Source organism: Scatophagus argus, chromosome 14 (genome assembly GCF_020382885.2).
Source record: "Scatophagus argus isolate fScaArg1 chromosome 14, fScaArg1.pri, whole genome shotgun sequence".
Classification (NCBI taxonomy): Eukaryota; Metazoa; Chordata; class Actinopteri; family Scatophagidae; genus Scatophagus; species Scatophagus argus.
Window position 1 is genome coordinate 829,273 of NC_058506.1, and position 18,080 is coordinate 847,352.

Sequence of the window (18,080 nt, forward strand, 5' to 3'; positions counted from 1 at the left end):
AAACAATAAAAACAAATTTAAAGAAATACATTTTAAAAGCATTAAAAACTCACTCGGGAACCTTTCAGGACTATGTTGTTACAGTGACCCTACAATATCAACTTTGACCCTTGAGGGGTGGTAATCAAAAAGCCTTTTATCTTAAGAGCTCAGACCGGAGGTCGTTGTTCTTTCAAAATCTGTCTAACTTCACAATGACATCCTCACAGAGCACCAATGGGTGTCTGTTTGCATCTGTCACTGCGTTGGTCGGTTCCTGGAAAATATTGCTTCACACTCCTATTGACCCTCCTACCGCTGGAACAGTTGCATCAAGTTAGCCGGAACATAGACAGGCGTTACAGAAAGTAGTTAGGCATCCTTCAAATTAAAGGAAGGAACCGTACCACTATCGGTTAGAAAGGACAGGAACTGGAGAAGTTAGAAGAACTTGATTCAATTAAAAACTTAATTGAATGATACAGGTCAATAAAGGATGAGTATAGTTGCAGAAGTTAATGTGATGCAAATGATTTTGTTCTTTAATAGAGGCTTTATTTTGAAATGTACAACTGGATGTATCATTCAGTTAACTTTACAATGATGTTCCTCTACAAAGCATAAGGTATAAACCTCCCAGCTTCGAATTATCCAACTCCTTCGACAGCAACTGTAGAAAAGGTTTTATGAGGTGACGATTAAGAATGGAGTATTTTTGATGAAGCAACAGGATTAAACACGCTGGATACTTTTGGTGAGCTGGATGTGTACCGAGTTCAGCAGACATTCCCTGGTGGTTCGGTAAGTTAGGAGTGTGTTTTTTGATCGATTCATGTGAGTCGAAACAGCCACAGTGCCTGTAAAAGATCTCTTGTTCTGGACTTCGCAGGGCTGTGTGAGTTGCTCTGACACCTCAGTCATAGTCAGTTTTAAAATAAACCCACCGGAAACATCATAAGATGATACTTTAATAAAACTAAGAATCGCCAGATCACCTTGTAAACAATAGCAGTACCAGTACACTAAGTACACCGAGGAATGGACTACAGCCGTAGTGAAACCAAAGAACTAACAAGGCTAAGTTTAATGAGTAGCTTGTCTTGTGTAATCTGGTTAATTTCATTTTGTAGTTCAGTGATAAATAATGTGGGAACATAAGATGATTAAAGTGGACGATAACAGCCCTGAGGGTAGAAAGTAGTATGTATTAAAGTATGAGTTAAACTATCATGTCAGGGGCCAGTCAGACATGCATCATAATGAAGACCACTCAGTATTATAGGTTTTTAAATATGCTTTTGTACGGGCTTGTCATCATTACCAAGTATGTCTGTTCTGATCAGAACAGTCCTTTGGACACATTCTCTCGTCATGATTTAGAAAAGAAAAAAAAACATCTAATATCTGTTATTTATTTACTGTTTTTTGTTTTGTTTATTTTACATGTTCGAAATAAAAAATAAAGCATCGACATCATCATTCTCATCTTCATCAGTGTAGTATTTTCCATGTGGCGTCATAGACAAAATAATTGACATCAGTTACTGACCCTTTTTTTTTTTGCCTCAGTGTATAGGAAATGGCAACTGCTCTTAGTGGCCGAAACCCTGGCGGACGTGGACCAAACAGAAGTAAGGGTCGGATTTTAGGCATCATTGATGCCATCCAGGATGCAGTGGGCCCACCGAAACAAGCAGTTGCTGACCGGCGGACTGTGGAGAAAACCTGGAAGCTTATGGATAAAGTTGTAAGTTTGGAGAGATAAATCCATCAACTCAGTGTGCCAGATGGTAGGACTGGAGTTAATGCTAACTGAGTGCGTGTGTAGTGTGATCATGTTGGTGTATTTAATTAATTCAATCATTTGTTGGGTACCCTCTAATGTTGCAAATCTTGGCTGGCACATATTTGTCAAAATCATTAAAACAACTCAAACAGCTCATTAACAACTCATTAATAATGTGTCCAAAAACGGCAGAAGACTGATTCACTAAACTTTATTCAACAAGTCATTAAATAAAGATCCTGGAGACGAAGATGTGTGTCTTTGCTTGAAATGTAATGATGTCATTTGAATAACACCTCGCTGACATCTTGGATCAGAGCTTCAAGGGTCATGTAAGATTCCATGCAATTTCCAAATTCTAATCCTGCTTGGTTGTTCTGTGAAATATTTGTCTTGTGGGAGCATCGAGCTAGCATTCAGTTGTGTATTTCTTTCCCACAGGTCCGCCTTTGCCAAAGTCCCAGACTCCAGCTGAAAAACAGTCCACCATACATCCTGGATATCCTACCCGATGCCTACCAGCACCTGCGGCTTATACTGGTCAAATATGAAGAGAACCAGAGACTCACACAGCTCAGTGAGAATGAGTATTTTAAAATCTACATTGATAGCCTCATGAAGAAATCCAAACGGGCCATCCGGCTGTTCAAAGAGGGAAAGGAAAGGATGTATGAGGAGCAGTCACAGGACAGGTAGGAGAATTTTTGATAATAGAACATTTTTATTTAGATGTACTTATTTAATTTTTACTTCATGAAGGCTTTTGGTTTGACATTGGAGGGTATTTGAGCTTATGGTGTGGTGTACAGAGGGTAATTTTCTTTACCTACCTGGAAAACCACTTTAAAGTGATGATGATCCCGTGATGCCTCACAGACATAGTGGGCAAAAAGAAGTTGAATGGACAATCTGACAGTAGTTTAATATATTACAGTTTTGATGATGATTTAAGCATTAAAAATCTTCTTGGTGGCACAAGTTCTGAGGCTATACTGTTCAGGTCCTCTAATTCCAAGGCTGTGTATGGATTTCTGTGTCAAGCACAGATGTGCATGGTGTCACTGTGCTTCTTTTTACTCACTGGCTGTCATGGTCACAGAGGCAAGAGATGACAGTCAGAACTATGTATTTTGACTTAAATCCAAGTTTCATCAGCGTTTTTGTTTTGCTTTGTTACTGCTGCAGGAAGTATTTTTGTTAATGTTTAATTGAAGCTACATTTCAACTTACAGCACTAAACTCCCACAGCATCAGTTAGATCTGTCACATCAAAGTTCAGAACCAAAGCTGTGTGGTGATATCAGAAACTTGTTTTCATAAGCATTATATCATTAAGAAATACTCTTAGTTCTAGGGCTTACTTTATCCTAATTAATTTGTAAGTGACTAATTTTAAAAACTAATAATTGGTATTTTAGGCATAATTGCATACATCTACCCCAAAATGATCTTGACTCACAATATATGGTGTTGTTTGATCTCAGTCATGTCACTGTTACAGTAGATATTAAAGCCTCAACATGGGTTGACAGCAGAGGCAGTGTGATGACGATGATGATTATGATGATCCTAAATGAGATTGGCCCTTTTTATGTAGTTTACAGGAAGGGCACCCAGTAGTTCTGTCCACTCCACAGGCCAAACTGCAAAGTATGCCAGTTTTGGTTTGTAGCCTGTAAATATCTGGCATGTCATCCTTACTTAAATCAGCACACTGTGATCATGATGTGTTAGACATGAGCCTGACTGACTCAGATTACAGAGAGAGTGGGAGGTGAAGGATAGAAGAATTGGAGGGTGAAGAGCAGGGGCATTTTCAACAGAAAAGCAAATGTTGCTGTTGTTTTTTGGTTATCTGTAGCAATGCTACCGCACTTGCTTTCTCTGTGAGCTTTATCTAACAGTTCGTAATACTAGAAAATTCATTCATGGACAAATGCCACATTGCTGTAGTACTGGGATAGTCAAGTTGCTGACATTGCCGACAGGATGTTTGCCGTTAGTAAGTCAAACCGTATTATAAAACTGTGCTTTTTTGTATCATCACAGTGAAACTTGATTTGAGCTTACACAATTACCTCCTTAACAATGAGCTAAGCTCATTATGATTACTTAGTATTGACTGGAGCAGGCGATGTAAGGAGAATGAGACAGGATGAATAAGCACTACTAACTAGTAAAATTGTATTGAGTGATAGAAAAAGTATTCTGCAAAAACACTGCCCCTAAAACAGCAAAGACAATAAATCATGGGTGTTGTGTTTTGAATGCCATAATACATCTTCTTTGATACTCTCAACAACATTTTTTCAGAAGAAGTAAAGATGACTTGGGGGTGTAAAAGGCTCCAATGATTCTCATGAGCTCTCTCTGATTGCCATGTGCAGAGCAGAGGGAAAATCCCCATCTACATCCTGTTCATATATTTCCTCTTTAGTTGAAATAGTCAGCCAAAAGAGTTTTTGATCTATCTGTGTGAACTCCTCTTTTAATTCTTTTAATTCTTTCTCTTTCTCAAAATTAAGTTCTTTCTTATTGATTCAGTCATTATTGCATTTCGCCTAACCTAAAGCTCCCGATAAACTCTGATTGCATTGGCTTAATCTATCACTAGGGAAACAACTGAATTTTAAACGGCCCTTACATATTTGCATAAGATGTTAAGATTGGCTTGACACCTAATTTTATCTAAAAGTTACAGTAGAGTATCTAGTCGATGTTGCATTACATAGACACAATGTTGCATTACTGGAAAAGCAATATTGTGTAAACGTTACAGGATTTGATGTCATTACTGACTGGTGTCACTGACTTTATTGCATTAATTTTATTACATTAGTGTGACCTGTTACACCTGCTACCTACATTACAAGTGCTTTAGCAGCTTCTTTCATCTGCTTCACTCCACACATATTTTTACTTCTGTTTAAGGTTGTGGTGTGGCTAATTTTGGAGGCAGCAGGGTGTCCTGGTGAACTCACCCAATTCAATTCCTCCTTAGCGCCTCTTTAATTAAATTGTAATATAGAGAACCCAACATTCCCCCTTGAGCAAGCACTTGGCGACAGTAGTGAGGAAAAACTGCCTTTTTAAAGGCAGAAACCTCGTAGCAGACCCTGGCTCAAGATGGGCCATCTGCCTTGACTGGTTGGGTTGAGAGAGAGAGAGAGAGAGAGAGAGCAGAAGAGAGAGAAAGAGAGAAAAAGAGTGTGAGAGAGAGAAAGATAGTCAGACAAAGAGAGAGAGGGAGAGGGGGTGGTGCATGAGAGAAGGAGCACACCAGCAGAGATGCATAGCAGCAGTAATAATACCAGAAGTATTGGAACTGTAGATAATGATAATGACAATGAAGTGTACAGAAGGTACTATGGTGATTTTGATAGCAATAGTAGTAACAATAATAATGTTAGCAGCTGCAGCAGAGTAGTATTAGAATTAAAATAGATTATTACTAAACAGTAGTAATCACAGTAAATTTCGAGCAGGACCGCATAAAACACAGTTTGGGATTTTTTTAAATAGACCTTGGCCAAAACATTTTAGGCATCAGCACAGTACCAAATGAACAAGTTCAGCCTTGCACTTGTGCAGACGAATACTTGCAGTTTCCCTATGCCTCACATATACCCCACAAGTTAAGAAGGAAGGCCCCATGTGTCATGGATAATACCAGCCGCCCTGCACATACACTGTTCTTCCTTCTTCCCTTAGGAAAACCCTCAGAACATCAGAGCTCAGACCAGCCTCCACAAAGGTGGAGAGAATAATGACCCGTAAGAGGCCTACTTAACTCACAGTAATTTATTTAGTTCTCGGACTTCTGATATCTATTTATTGTTTTGGTTACTTATTTTTGTTTATTTATATGCCCAACTCAGAAAAAGTTTGGAGGGTATAGAAAATGCAAATTAAAAAAGAAAGTAGTGATTTCTAATTTTACTTTTACTTTCATTGCAGACAGTATGAACACAAGATAGAATAGAATAGGATAGAAGTCTTTATTATCACTATACAATTACAGTGAGATGTTGTGCAGGGCAAGCCAACAGATGTACAGAGTAGTTAAATGGAATAAAGATTCTAAATTGTACAACAATAGAAAAAAATGTACGCAGAGAACTCAAAAGTCTGATGGCGGTGGGGTAGAAACTGTTCTTAAGCCGTGTTGTGCGGGTGTGCATAGTCGTATAGCGCTTCCTGATGGCAGCAGAGTAAAGAGTCTGTGACCTGGGTGGGTATGGTCCTTCAGTGTGTGTTCTGCTCTGCCTGTGTACCGTGTGTAGTGTTTCTCCTCTAGTGTAGGGAGCTGGGTGCCAGTGATCCGCTGGGCAGTTTTGATGATGCGTTGGGGGGCCTTCTTATTGTCCGAGGAGCAACTGGAGTACCAAGATGTTATGCAGTACGTGATGATGGATTCGATGGTGCACCTGTAGAAGCTGATCAGCAGTTTTTGCAGCAGCTGAGCCTTCTTCATTGTCCTCATGAAGTGGAGCCTCTACCTTTTTGGCCACTGCAGATGTGTTGGTGGCACATGACGGGTCCTGGCTGATGTGCGCTCTCAGGCGTCTGAAGCTCTGGACTACCTCCACTGTCATCCTCCCGATGCTGACGGGTTGATGGTCGCCCTGGTACCGCCGTCTGAAGTCCAAGATCACCTCCTTTTTCTTCCTGGAGTTCAAGGCTAGGTTGTTGTTATGGCTCCAGCGTTCCAGGTGCTCCACCTCCTCCCTATAGGCTGCCTCTATCACAGTGGTGTCGTCTGTGACCTTCACAATCTTGTTGGTATTATGCATAGGAATGCAGTCATGTGTGAAAAGGGAGTAGAGGAGGGGGCTGAGCATGCATCCTGGCGATGCGCCCGTGTTCAGGGTGATGGGTTTGGAGTAGTGTTTGCCCAGGTGCACAGACTGAAGTCTGTTGCTCAGGAAGTCCAGGATCCATCTGCAAAGGTGAGAGCTGAGTCCAAGGTTGTTTAGCTTAACTTTCAGCTTAATGGGGGGAAATGGGGTTAGAAGCAGAGCTGTAGTCGATGAACATCCTCATGTAGCTGTTTGGTTCCTCCAGGTTTGAAAGGACAGTGTGAAAGGACGCCAGTGAGATGGCATCCTCCGTTGACCTGTTTGCCCTGTATGCAAATTGACATTGGTCTAGGGAGTGGGGGGTTGTTGGCTTTGTTGTGTCGCACCAGTCACTCAAAGCACTTCATCACAATGGCCGTGAGTGCCACTGGGCGATAGTTGTTCAAGGATTTGATGGTTGCCTGCTTCGGGACAGGAACAATGGTGCTGGTTTTCAGGCAGGTGGGGACTGTGGTGTTGAACAGGTGTCGAACAGGCATATTTTATATTCATAAAATATTCAAAAGATATTTCATATTTTGTCATGTCAGCTTCATTTCATTTGTAAATATACATCCATTCCTGCCATTCAGACCTTTGACGCATTCCAAAAAAAGTTGGGACAGGTGCCACTTGATCAAGAACTCATCAGTTCATGGGTTCAGGATTACAAGACCTTGGATGTTACTGTGCCAAAAGGAAGCTTTATGTTAATCGTGTCCAGAAGACTTCTCTGGGCTCAGAGACATCTGGGATGGACTACCTCACCACACAATGGAGACATGTACTGTGGTCAGATGAATCAGTGTTTCAGGTCTTTTTTTGGAAGAAATAGACACGGTGTTCTCCAGACCAAAGAAGAAAAGAACCATCAGCAACAAGTCCAAAAGCCAGCCTCTGTCATGGTATGGAGTTATGTCGGTGCCCTTGGCAAAAGTAACTTACGCTTCTGCGATGGCACCATTAATGCAGGAAAATACACAGAGATTTTGGACCAACATATGGTGCCATCAAGACAGCATCTTTTCCAGGAACCCCCATGCATATCAACAAGGCAATGCAAAAACGCATACTGTACACATTACAAAGGCATGGAGGTAGGTGTTGGACTGACTTGCCTGCAGTCTTGACCTGTCCCCAGTAGAGATTGTGTGGCACATTTTGAAACACAAAATGAGATAATGAAGACACCGTAACAATTCTTCATCGTCTAGTGTCTTCAGTCCCTAAACGTCTTTTAAGTGCTGTGAAACGGAATGGCAACATGACAACGTGAAAAATGCTTTACTGTCCCAACTTTTTTTGGAAATGTGTTGCAAGAATAAAAATTGTGTTTATTGTGGAAGAAACAATATAATTCATGAGGTAAAACATCATATATTGTGGTGTTGTGTTGTGTTCAATGTAATACAGGTCAAAGATAATTTAATTAATTTTTAATTTTTAATTAATTTTTAATTTTAATTTAACACACTGTTCCAACTTTTTCTGATTCGGGCTTGTAGATTTAAGGGTTGCGAGAGCCTCAGCACAAATTTTAATGCTTTGAGCTGACATGATAGGGGTGGACAGTCTGGCCTAAAAATAATATCATGATCTATTTAGTTGCAATCACAATCCTCAATCCACAGTTTTAACTTTGATCTTTTTTTTCCTCAGTTTTGAGAAAAGATGGTTCTCATAAGCTCATACAGGAAGTAACACATCCAATCAGCATAGCAATCTTGTTGGCTATATTACTCTACTGTTTTGTTAACATATAACACTGGTTTACTGGTAAATGAGTGAAGTTTCGAAACAAAAGTAAGATATTAAATATTGCAATCGCAACGATTCATTTTAAGGAAATAGTGAAATGATCTCAAATGTAATATCTGTCTCCAGAGACATCGGTACCCATGTGACCATATGAGGCCATCTTTGTGGCAGCCTGTCTAGCCCAAGTCTTTTTCATATGCTTGATTAACAATTGGGATCACCTCCAAACCTTTCTTCAGGTCTGTTCTAAGCCACACACACACACACCCTCGCATGCACACACAGCCTTTCATCTGACCATCTGATCCACCAGCTCACTGAAGCTTTCTTTTGTACATGCTGAGCAAGACATATGTGACATGAATATTAATGAGGAAGTTTAAGGACAGAAAAAAATCAAACAGCTGTTCTTGTTTTTTTAAAAGTTGCACATAAAAATTGCACAGGAACCTTTCATTCTTACTTTAATTAATAAATGTTCATGTCCTTAAGTTAATTCTGTTTGGCCCTGGGAGTAAATTTGCTACTTTAGCCTTTGTAACCTCTTTTTAATCAAAATGCATGAGTGTCCCTGATCTGAGTCTGCAGACTGTGTTATTAAATTAGGCATATTGGTCGATGTTTTTTCAAATTCTTCATAATGATGACATAATGAAATCTTTTCTACAACAATCCTTTGGCACTATAACACCTTGGCAGTAACTGAAGTCCTACTCCCTGCATTATGAAGGAGGGTTCAAGGTAGAAGGAAAGCTCCACCTTTTCACTTGGGAAGTGATTTTCTCTAAATCAGATGGATTAAAAGTGCACTTCTTTTGCCAAGAAAGAGTGTTGCAGATAAGACAGTCTAAGCTACCTCCCACCTCCATTGACGTGTTCACCCCCATCTGAATGTGAATAACCCCTGACTTAAGGTGCAGAGACATGTTGGAGGAACATGCTCTGTATTTTGCAACATTTTCCTGTGGTCAAAGGTAACGATGGGGACTCCCTGAACAGCTGTATTTTTGACTTGAAGAAAGAATGAAGAAAAGGTCTAGATGACTCTTTCCCTTACAGGAAATGAGTCACACATCAAAAAACTAGTTAACTGAATATTATCTACAAACAGCTCTTTTGTTAGTTGCTGACTCTGGAAAGAAAAGTAAGTACAAAGTACAGTGCAGCCCTGTGCTTATTCTAATTGCCAGCTTTAAAAAAATATATATTTATTTATCTATTTATTTTTTAATAAAAAGGTAGAAGTTGAGCCACTGTGGGCTTGAAAGTGATTTTCTCTATCACATAAAGTCTTAATTCAGAATTATTCATCTGAAAAGTTTTAGGAATCATGACCAATGATCTTTTGAAGTCTGATAAACTGTTCCAGATCACAGAAAAGAAGACATGTAGATGTTGTTTTTGATGTTGAATAAAAAAGATGTGTTATAAAGACTGTTGATAGACTGTAGACTGTTCATAAAGGTCTGTGGTCTTTTAACTCTAGCCTATGCGTGACTACCAACTAGTTGAAACTTGCTTTCAGACACAGACTTTAAAATGTTCTCAGCTTGCTTGCTTAAATGTTATCATTTTGAGAATAAACACCTTACATTAAACCCTAAATAAATATGTCATAAAAAGGAGTTTCCTCCTCTGTTATGGGCATCGAATTACTCGTATTGTGGGCTTTGATTTGTAAGGAACATGATTTATTTACATATCAGCATATCAAGTTATCATAAAATACAGTCATATTACACTGTAACCATGGTGACATTCAGTCTAACTAATTGATAATCAGTCTTTGCAGAGTTTAGATTTGAATTAAATACCATTGTTGGGGGAGACCTGCTGAGATCTGATTCATATTTTTGTGAGCTTTCTGCTCTTCTAAGTTTTTACTTTAGTTGGACATTCACCTTTGACGTCACTGGCTTTTTCAAAAAAGAAAACAAGTTTTTCTTACTTTTGAATGCTTGATTGTTGTTAGCAAGGCAGGGTGAAGGCAGAGGGATGAAAGTGATGTGGTTGAATTACTCAGCTGAAAGGACGGGAAGTGTTTCCTGGTGACTAATCTCACTACATTTCACACTGTCAGACACTGTTATATCAGGATCACTTTGCAGCATCACTGACGGTGTAAAATGAAACTCTCTTTCATTTAATACTGACAGTATGAATAAAAAGTTTTGTTTCTCCAGCTTCCCTTTCTTTTATTTGTGTTATAAAATACCTTACATACTTTTCAATACTTCATTTGATCTCCAGAAACAACTTTTACAATCTTTGTGGAATGTGGAATCTACTTTGGTATTGGTTCTGTAGAATGATCTTGCGTACGTATCCTCACGTCAGTACGTCACAGCAAGCAATTGTGCTTTGGAGGGGTGATGTCACAGACGGCATTGGAAAGCTTTAAAAGCCTGAGCTGGGCCGTCATGAGTAAGCTTCAAGAAAGTAGAACCATCTGGGGAGGAAGTTGAGCTGGAACTAAGAGGCTCAGAGCACAGGGGAGGGTGTGTGTGTGTGTGTGTGTGTGAGCGCGTGTGCGCGCGCACACGCTAAAGGTCATTGCTACTTTCCTGCTTACTCACTGTGCTCTGACTAAGGCTTGATCTCAATCTGTTGACATACGTTTTATGGAATGGGCACAGAGGAGTATTCCCTCCATGACTTGATGAACCTAAAACCAAATATTTCACATAATCATTCATGACATTTACCTAAACTGTAACTGATGAAACATTAGAAATACAAAATGAATCACCTTTCACTTACACCTATGCACATCCAGAGAATGCAACAGAGGTAGATAAATGTTTGCATATCATTTAACATTATAGTTGAATCTGTCCAGCTGTGACCATTCTGTGTGGTTCCATTTGTTTTCCTCTCACTGTTCAAACATATGTTTAGCCCAGCTGATTCTGGATATTGGAAGTTGATATCAAAAGCAAAAGTGACATTGTTTGGTAATTTTTCTAACATGTGGAAAGGCGATATAGCTGAAAATTTTATCACCATAAAATGTTTAATTTCTGTCAACATCAATAATTATTGATGCATTTCAGTGACATATTATTCATAAAGACCAGGAGAAAAAAGGTTGATTTTAGTCATTTAACCTAACAACATTTTACGTTTTATGTTTAAAAGTTGTATGTCTGTCATAATTGTGCCTTTCATTTGAATATAGATTAGAATATATTCATATATATTTATATAAGATTAGAATATATTCATGTTATTTTTGCTACGAGTACCAAATGCCAGTGTTACTCACCAATAGCTGAATGCAGCTGGTGGCTGTTTGTGCATCACTTGTAGATCTAGCGATATGATAGGTTGTTTATAAGTCAGCGCATATTTCTTATGTACATTCATCATGGTTCACATTTGCTGAATTGAAGTGAAACTATCGAACTGTCTATCAAACAGTTTTCTTATTGCCATTGGCGCATCTGTCACTGATACATATTGCTATTGTATTATCTAGGCCTATATAACTTAAACAGTCATAATCAGATCTTAGATTTTTTTTATATATATAATTGTGAAAGAGATACATACCGAGGGAGACCTTTGAAAGTTCAGTTATACTTATCAGTGCTCTCTGGTGGACAAATGATGTGATGGTAACACTTTCTATATGACACATTTGCACATTTAGTTATCTCCACAAGCAAATTCTTTTTTCAATTCAATTTCAATTCAGTTTATTTATATAGTGCCAGTTCACAACAAAAGTTATCTCATGACACTTTCCAATTTGAGCAGGTCTAGACCAAACTCTTTAATTAAATTGTAAATACAGAGAGCGCAACATTCCCCCTTGAGCAAGCACTTGGCGACAGTGGCGAGGAAAAACTGCCTTTTAGAAGGCAGAAACCTCGGAGTAGACCCCAGCTCAAGATGGGCGGCCATCTGCCTTGACCGGTTGGGTTGAGAGAGAGAGAGAGAGAGAGAGAGCAAAAGAGAGAGGCAGAGGGGGTGGGGTGTGAGAGAAAGAGCACACAAGCTGAGATGCATAGCAGTAGTAATAATACCAGAAGTATCGGAAATGTAGATAATGATAATGACAATGAAGTGTACAGAAGGTATTATGGTGATTTTGATAACAATAGTAGTAACAATAATGGTAGTAGCTGTACTGAGTCGTAACAGATTTAAATCAGATTATGACTAAACAGTAGTAATTGCAGTAGGTTTTGAGCAGGACGACAGCAGGACCGCAGCAGGAGGTCCAGTCATGATCGATAGGAATCTGCGGGACAAGAAAGCACAGGGACTTTTTTGCTACCAGATGTGTCCTGGTTCCTGTTTTGTTTGAAAATTTAGTGCATGTTTAATAGGTTTAGACATGTTTAGGCATGTTTAATCAAATGATGCACCAACATCACATACTTATCTTTTATGTGGCTTAGATCATAGGATATCATGCATCTCACAAGTTGTATAACAAAGGGACACTAACGCTAACACTAAACTACAGTATGGACCTTATCCACACCCAAGCCCATGTTTTTTTTTATATTTCTGCTAAATAGTTTGATGATGTTTTACTCATACTGTATGTTGTTAAACCATAGGCCTTCATAATCATTTTATTAATTTATACCAAAACCAGAATCAGAATCAGAATCATCTTTATTGCCATTGTAAGTGAAGAGGGTTCACATTACTAGGAATTTGTCTTGGTGGTTGGTGCATACATAGAACGTAAGAACATATTATATTGTAATATTAATATTATATTAAAGTAAAAGTATATTAAACTTTCCCTCCAATCTTTTTGTTCCTATAGACAAATATTTGAACTTCATTGTGCAGAATGATGCATGTGCAGAGTTCGACACTAGAATGTTGTTTTAACATTCATCTGTTTAAAGTGGAACATTTTTCTGTGCTAATTGAAAATCCAGGCATGATTAGCATCACAACTTGTCAATTCAATTCAGTTCAATTTTATTTAAAGTGCCAATTAATAACAGGGTTATCTCAAGACACTTTATAGGTTACATGCAACTCATTCAACAAACAAAAAAGAAGAAGAAAAACAGAGACCAAACAGGTCCCAGGGCAAAACCCCACACTGAATAAGCATATGGCAACAGTGGTGAGGAAAAACTTCCTTTTAACAGACAGAAACCTCGAGCAGAACCAGACTCAGTATAGAAGGCCATCTGCTGGGACCGGCTGGAGGGAGAGGGGGGAGAGGAGAGACAGGAGGGGGTGAGAGGAGAGACAGGGAGATGGAGAGAGGACAGACAGGGAGGATAGAGAGAACAGTGCAGAGCAGGAGCAGCAGGATCAAGGCAGAGCCATGGAGAGGGTTCTGGATCCAGCAGCACTCTCAGTGCAGTAGGCAGGGCCATAGAGGGCTTAGGATCCAGCAGCGTTACCAGGCCTCAGGAGGGCGGGGTAGGAGATTCTGGATCCAGCAACATGCTCTGGAAGTGCTAAGGAAAGATGGAGCACAAGAGCTCTGGGGGAGAGGACGAGTTAGTACTGTAGCGGTGATGGGACATGATGAGTGAATCCCCCTTCTCTGAAAGCTTGGTGTCTAAGGATCTCCCCCAGCAATCTAAACCTATAGCAGCATAACTAGAGGTTGGTCTAACTATAGGCTTTGTCAAAAAGGAGGGTTTTAAGTCTACTCTTAAACATAGAGAGGGTGTCTGCCGCCCAAACTGAGGCTGGTAATTGGTTCCACAGAAGAGGAGCTTGATAACTGAAGGCCCTGGCTCCATATTTACATTTGGAGATTCGTGGTATTACCAGTAAGTCTGAATCTAAGGGACGCAGCACCCTAGAGGGCTGATATATGATCAGTGATATATGATGGTGCCAGACCATGCACGGCTTTGTCCTTTATTCAGCTTACAAAAGTGTGATATGGAGACTTGAAGCCTCCTTTGTACATACACTGAATTGACCACTGAGTGCATGTTATTTAAGGATTTTAACAAGATCATTGAATTTTTTATTTATTTATTTATTTTTAGGAAAAACTATATCAGACACAATTTATTAGTCAGCGTATTTTATATCTTAAAACATGTCTGGGAGGGATCTTTAGGTCATTAAGTCTAATCAAAGTTAGGAAACTGCTATTTTTCCATAGGGTTTTCTATCAAACTCTCACCTTTAGCCAGTATTTTAATTATAATTGAATGTTCCCTACTGTAGATCTCTATTTCTAGAGAGGAGTGATTTGTTATTTCCACCTCCTCACCCTTCCATTACACAATGAGAGCTTCTGAATCAGAAGGGATGAGCTCAGACAGAAAATCATCACAAAGACAGACTCTTATGGTTTTGTATTTTGCCTCATTCTTCACTTTTCCTTTTATTGCTCTTGATTGATGGACTCAATTGTTTTTCTCTTTGTTTCAAATGAATTGCTCTTAAGAGCTTATTTTCCCTCTTCTGTCTCTCTGTCCTAATGGATGTGTCCTGTTGCTCTTTTCTGCGGCAAATGATTTGCGTGAATAATAGATGCTAATAGCAAGAAGAAACAAATCAGCAGCTCAACTGACTGAGTGCCCTTCTACCACCCTTCCAATTCACCACTTCTCCTCCTCCTCACCCTGTAATCTTCACCCTCATTGCAGCTGTTTGTTTGACTGCCAGTGTCCATCCTAGCCTAGCAGTAGCAGCATGTAAATCTGACAGACATCTCATCTGTCTGATAGTCCCTTTGTGAAGCCATTACGTTTCCTCATGGCCACTCCTAACCCTTTGCTGTTAGTGCACAAACACACCCATACACAGATAGACACATGGAAAAACAAGACTGGCCTCTTCTGGGCATGTTTCTGGGCAGCTTTATTCAGATCTATATCTTGTACTAATGCACAAATCCTCCCCCATATACCCCAGCTGTGACCTTAAATGTCCAGACCTCATAGCCATAGCTATCTCTAATCTTGTCCCCTCTTTCTCTTGTCCTGGGATCTAGAAACACTGTCATTGTCTTCATCTTGGCATCACTTTGTCACCCATATGACAGAATTGTTGCAGTTTGTGATTCAGTTTTGATGTACATGAGGACCTGATGATGATGATAATGATAGTCATGGTGAAAAAAAAATGAACTTGCTGATTATTAAATGGGACAGATTCTAGTAAATTGAAAGTGTCATGAAAAGAAAACAGTTTCTAGTATATTTGTATAGTGCAAATATATCACTATTGATTAACTGTCAAGTCATTATTTTAAGACATCTTTCATTGTGACTCAAATGTTTGTGATGTGAACTAGAGGAACAAGAGATTGGGAAAATTGATAGTGCTATCATTCTGGTGACAGGAAAGCAGTAGGAATAGCAATATTGGGCGGTTAAGCCACAATATACTTGTGCAGGTGTCACCACAACTATGATATGACATCCTATAGGTCAGTATAAGCAAGTTTCTGTCTTTGTTGTTGAGATATTAAGATTACATAATCAGTCTAATGTCACAGGGCGGGGCAAGACCACACGAGGAAGACTAACAAACCAAACCATATAGAATGTTACTGCTAACAATATGAACACACAGACTGCCCTGCACTTTGTGTTCACGATGCTAGAAAATACACTATATGGATAAAAGTATTGGCATGGGGCTGTTTTTCAGGGTTTGGGCTAGGTATGCTGAAGCATTCAGATTTCCCTTCACTCTTCAGCATACCAAGACATTTTGGACAATGCTATGCTTCCAACTTTGTGGCAGCAGTTTGGGGAAGGCCTTTTTCTGTTCCAGCATGATTGTGCCCCAGTGCACAAAGCAAGGTCCATAAATACATGGTTGGATCAGTTTGGTGTGACTGGCCCGCATAGAGCTCAGCTCTCAGAACCCATCAAACACTGGAATGCGAGCCAGGCCTTTTTGTCCAGTATCAGTGCCTGGCCTCACAAATGCTCTTCTCCATGAATGGGCAAAAATTCTCACAGAAACTCTGCAAAATCTTGTGGAAAGCCTTCCCAGAAGAGTGGAAGCTGTTATAGCTGCAAAGCTATGGGTGTAATGGTCAGGTGTCCCAATACTTTGTCTATATGGTGTATATCTCATTTTCAGTCTGCAGTGCAATCTCATGATGCAATCAGCAAAGAGAAATATTATGTAAGAAAATGACTGAAAATACATCATACAGGTCAAAATTCATGCTATTTTTCTGTTTGCTTGGGGGTGTTTCAGAGCTGAGCCCTCCTCCACATCAAGGAAACTGAATTCAAATCACAAACATTGTGTAAGCATCTACAGCCTTTTCCTCTGCATCCCAGTAGAGCATTTTTTGGCTGGTTCTCAACTGATTAGAGGCCTAATGGTGACTGGAGAGCGTGAAAGCATGAGCATGAAATTACTGAGACAGGCTTGGCTTTGTTAGTGCACACACACACACACACACACACACACACACACACACACACACACACACACACGCACGCACACACACACACACTACCACCAAGGCACAGAACAATAATTATCACTTATCCATTTTAAACCGCTCATCCCCTCTTCACTTCATTCCTTTCACTAATCTTCAGTTGTAATACATGAAAAACTGCATTATTTGACAACTAGTCAGTTGTATGAGGACATCTGGTGTGTGCTGGTGAAGGAACTGGAGTCAGTTTGTCTTTTCAGTCTAAATGGCTTCTGCTTCTTGCACTCACAGTCATGAGTAGAGTCATACTGTTGTTAGCTATGTTGAGTACACCACATGCGGAAACGGTGCATGTTCAAGGACGGAAAGTACACAGCAGTCTTTAAGAGTAATTAAATGAATTTATTTGACATAGTGAATTGTAGGTAAGTTAAAGATTAAACCCCATTGTTACGTTGCACTGTAACTAGGGAGTACAGAGTGTCAGTATCATCTATAAAATTTTACCAGCATGAGATTAATGTCAGCTCTATGTCAAATGGGTGCTCTATTGCTTGGTATTTCATGTGGAAGAAAATAAGCATGTCTTCTTTTGAAAAGTTAACCTTTCCATAGAGGGTACACCCATGCTTACAAATTTACAAGGTGAATATTCCTCCGTTGGATTGCCAAACTAACTTGGCGTCCAGCATCCAGACACATACTGTCCCTTCTCTAAAACCAGGCACCTTCCAGCTTACAAGATGAGTGACAGCAACTAAGGCTAACTCTAATGTAATTTTTCTAATCTAAATTATTTTCATTATTGACTAATCTGTCAGTTATTTTAACAATTAATCCATTAGTTGTTAAGTCTATAAAGTGGCAGAAAAATGGTCACAAAAATTCGCAGCATCACAAATTCTCAGTGGCCAAAGTGATGTCTTCAGCTAGCTCTGTTTTTCTCAGCTATTAGTCTGTAACCCAGAGATTTTTTATTTGCTGTCATGAATGACAAAGCAGCGAATCCTTACATTTAAGTTGCTGGAACCAACAAATATTTGACATTTTTACTTTAAAAAAGACAAAAAACAATTAAACAATAAATAATTTGCTCTTGATTGACTGTCTAGTTAAATAATATTGACAGCTTCGCTGGCTTGATTAGCTGGATTTGTGCAACTTTACTCTGCAGCATTTTAAAATAGTTTCATCTCGTCATGAATCTTTGTTTGCTTTCTGCACCTCAGGCTGGGAAATCATGTCATCAGTCATATATGCTCAGCATTACCTAGCTCCATAGCAGAAGACCAGAAAGCTTCGTCTTGCCTTCTCATCAACATTTCTTATTATGTAGAGATTCACATGCAGTCCAAGTACG

The 18,080-nt window shown here is 39.4% G+C and overlaps 1 protein-coding gene across 2 annotated transcripts in view; it reads left to right on the plus strand.

Moving 5' to 3' along the window:
* The first annotated feature begins 559 nt into the window (after positions 1 to 559).
* cblb (Cbl proto-oncogene B, E3 ubiquitin protein ligase) overlaps positions 560 to 18,080 on the plus strand; it is a 59,769-nt gene continuing 42,248 nt past the window's right edge. Inside the window, exons 1-3 of one of the 2 annotated variants that reach the window (XM_046409948.1) lie at positions 560 to 780; positions 1,549 to 1,726; positions 2,207 to 2,457. In XM_046409948.1, the coding sequence (XP_046265904.1) occupies positions 1,559 to 1,726; positions 2,207 to 2,457 (419 nt within the window). In that variant the 5' untranslated portion in view covers positions 560 to 780; positions 1,549 to 1,558. The remainder of the gene's footprint in view (positions 781 to 1,548; positions 1,727 to 2,206; positions 2,458 to 18,080) is intronic. The other variant, XM_046409949.1, reaches the window with a different exon arrangement.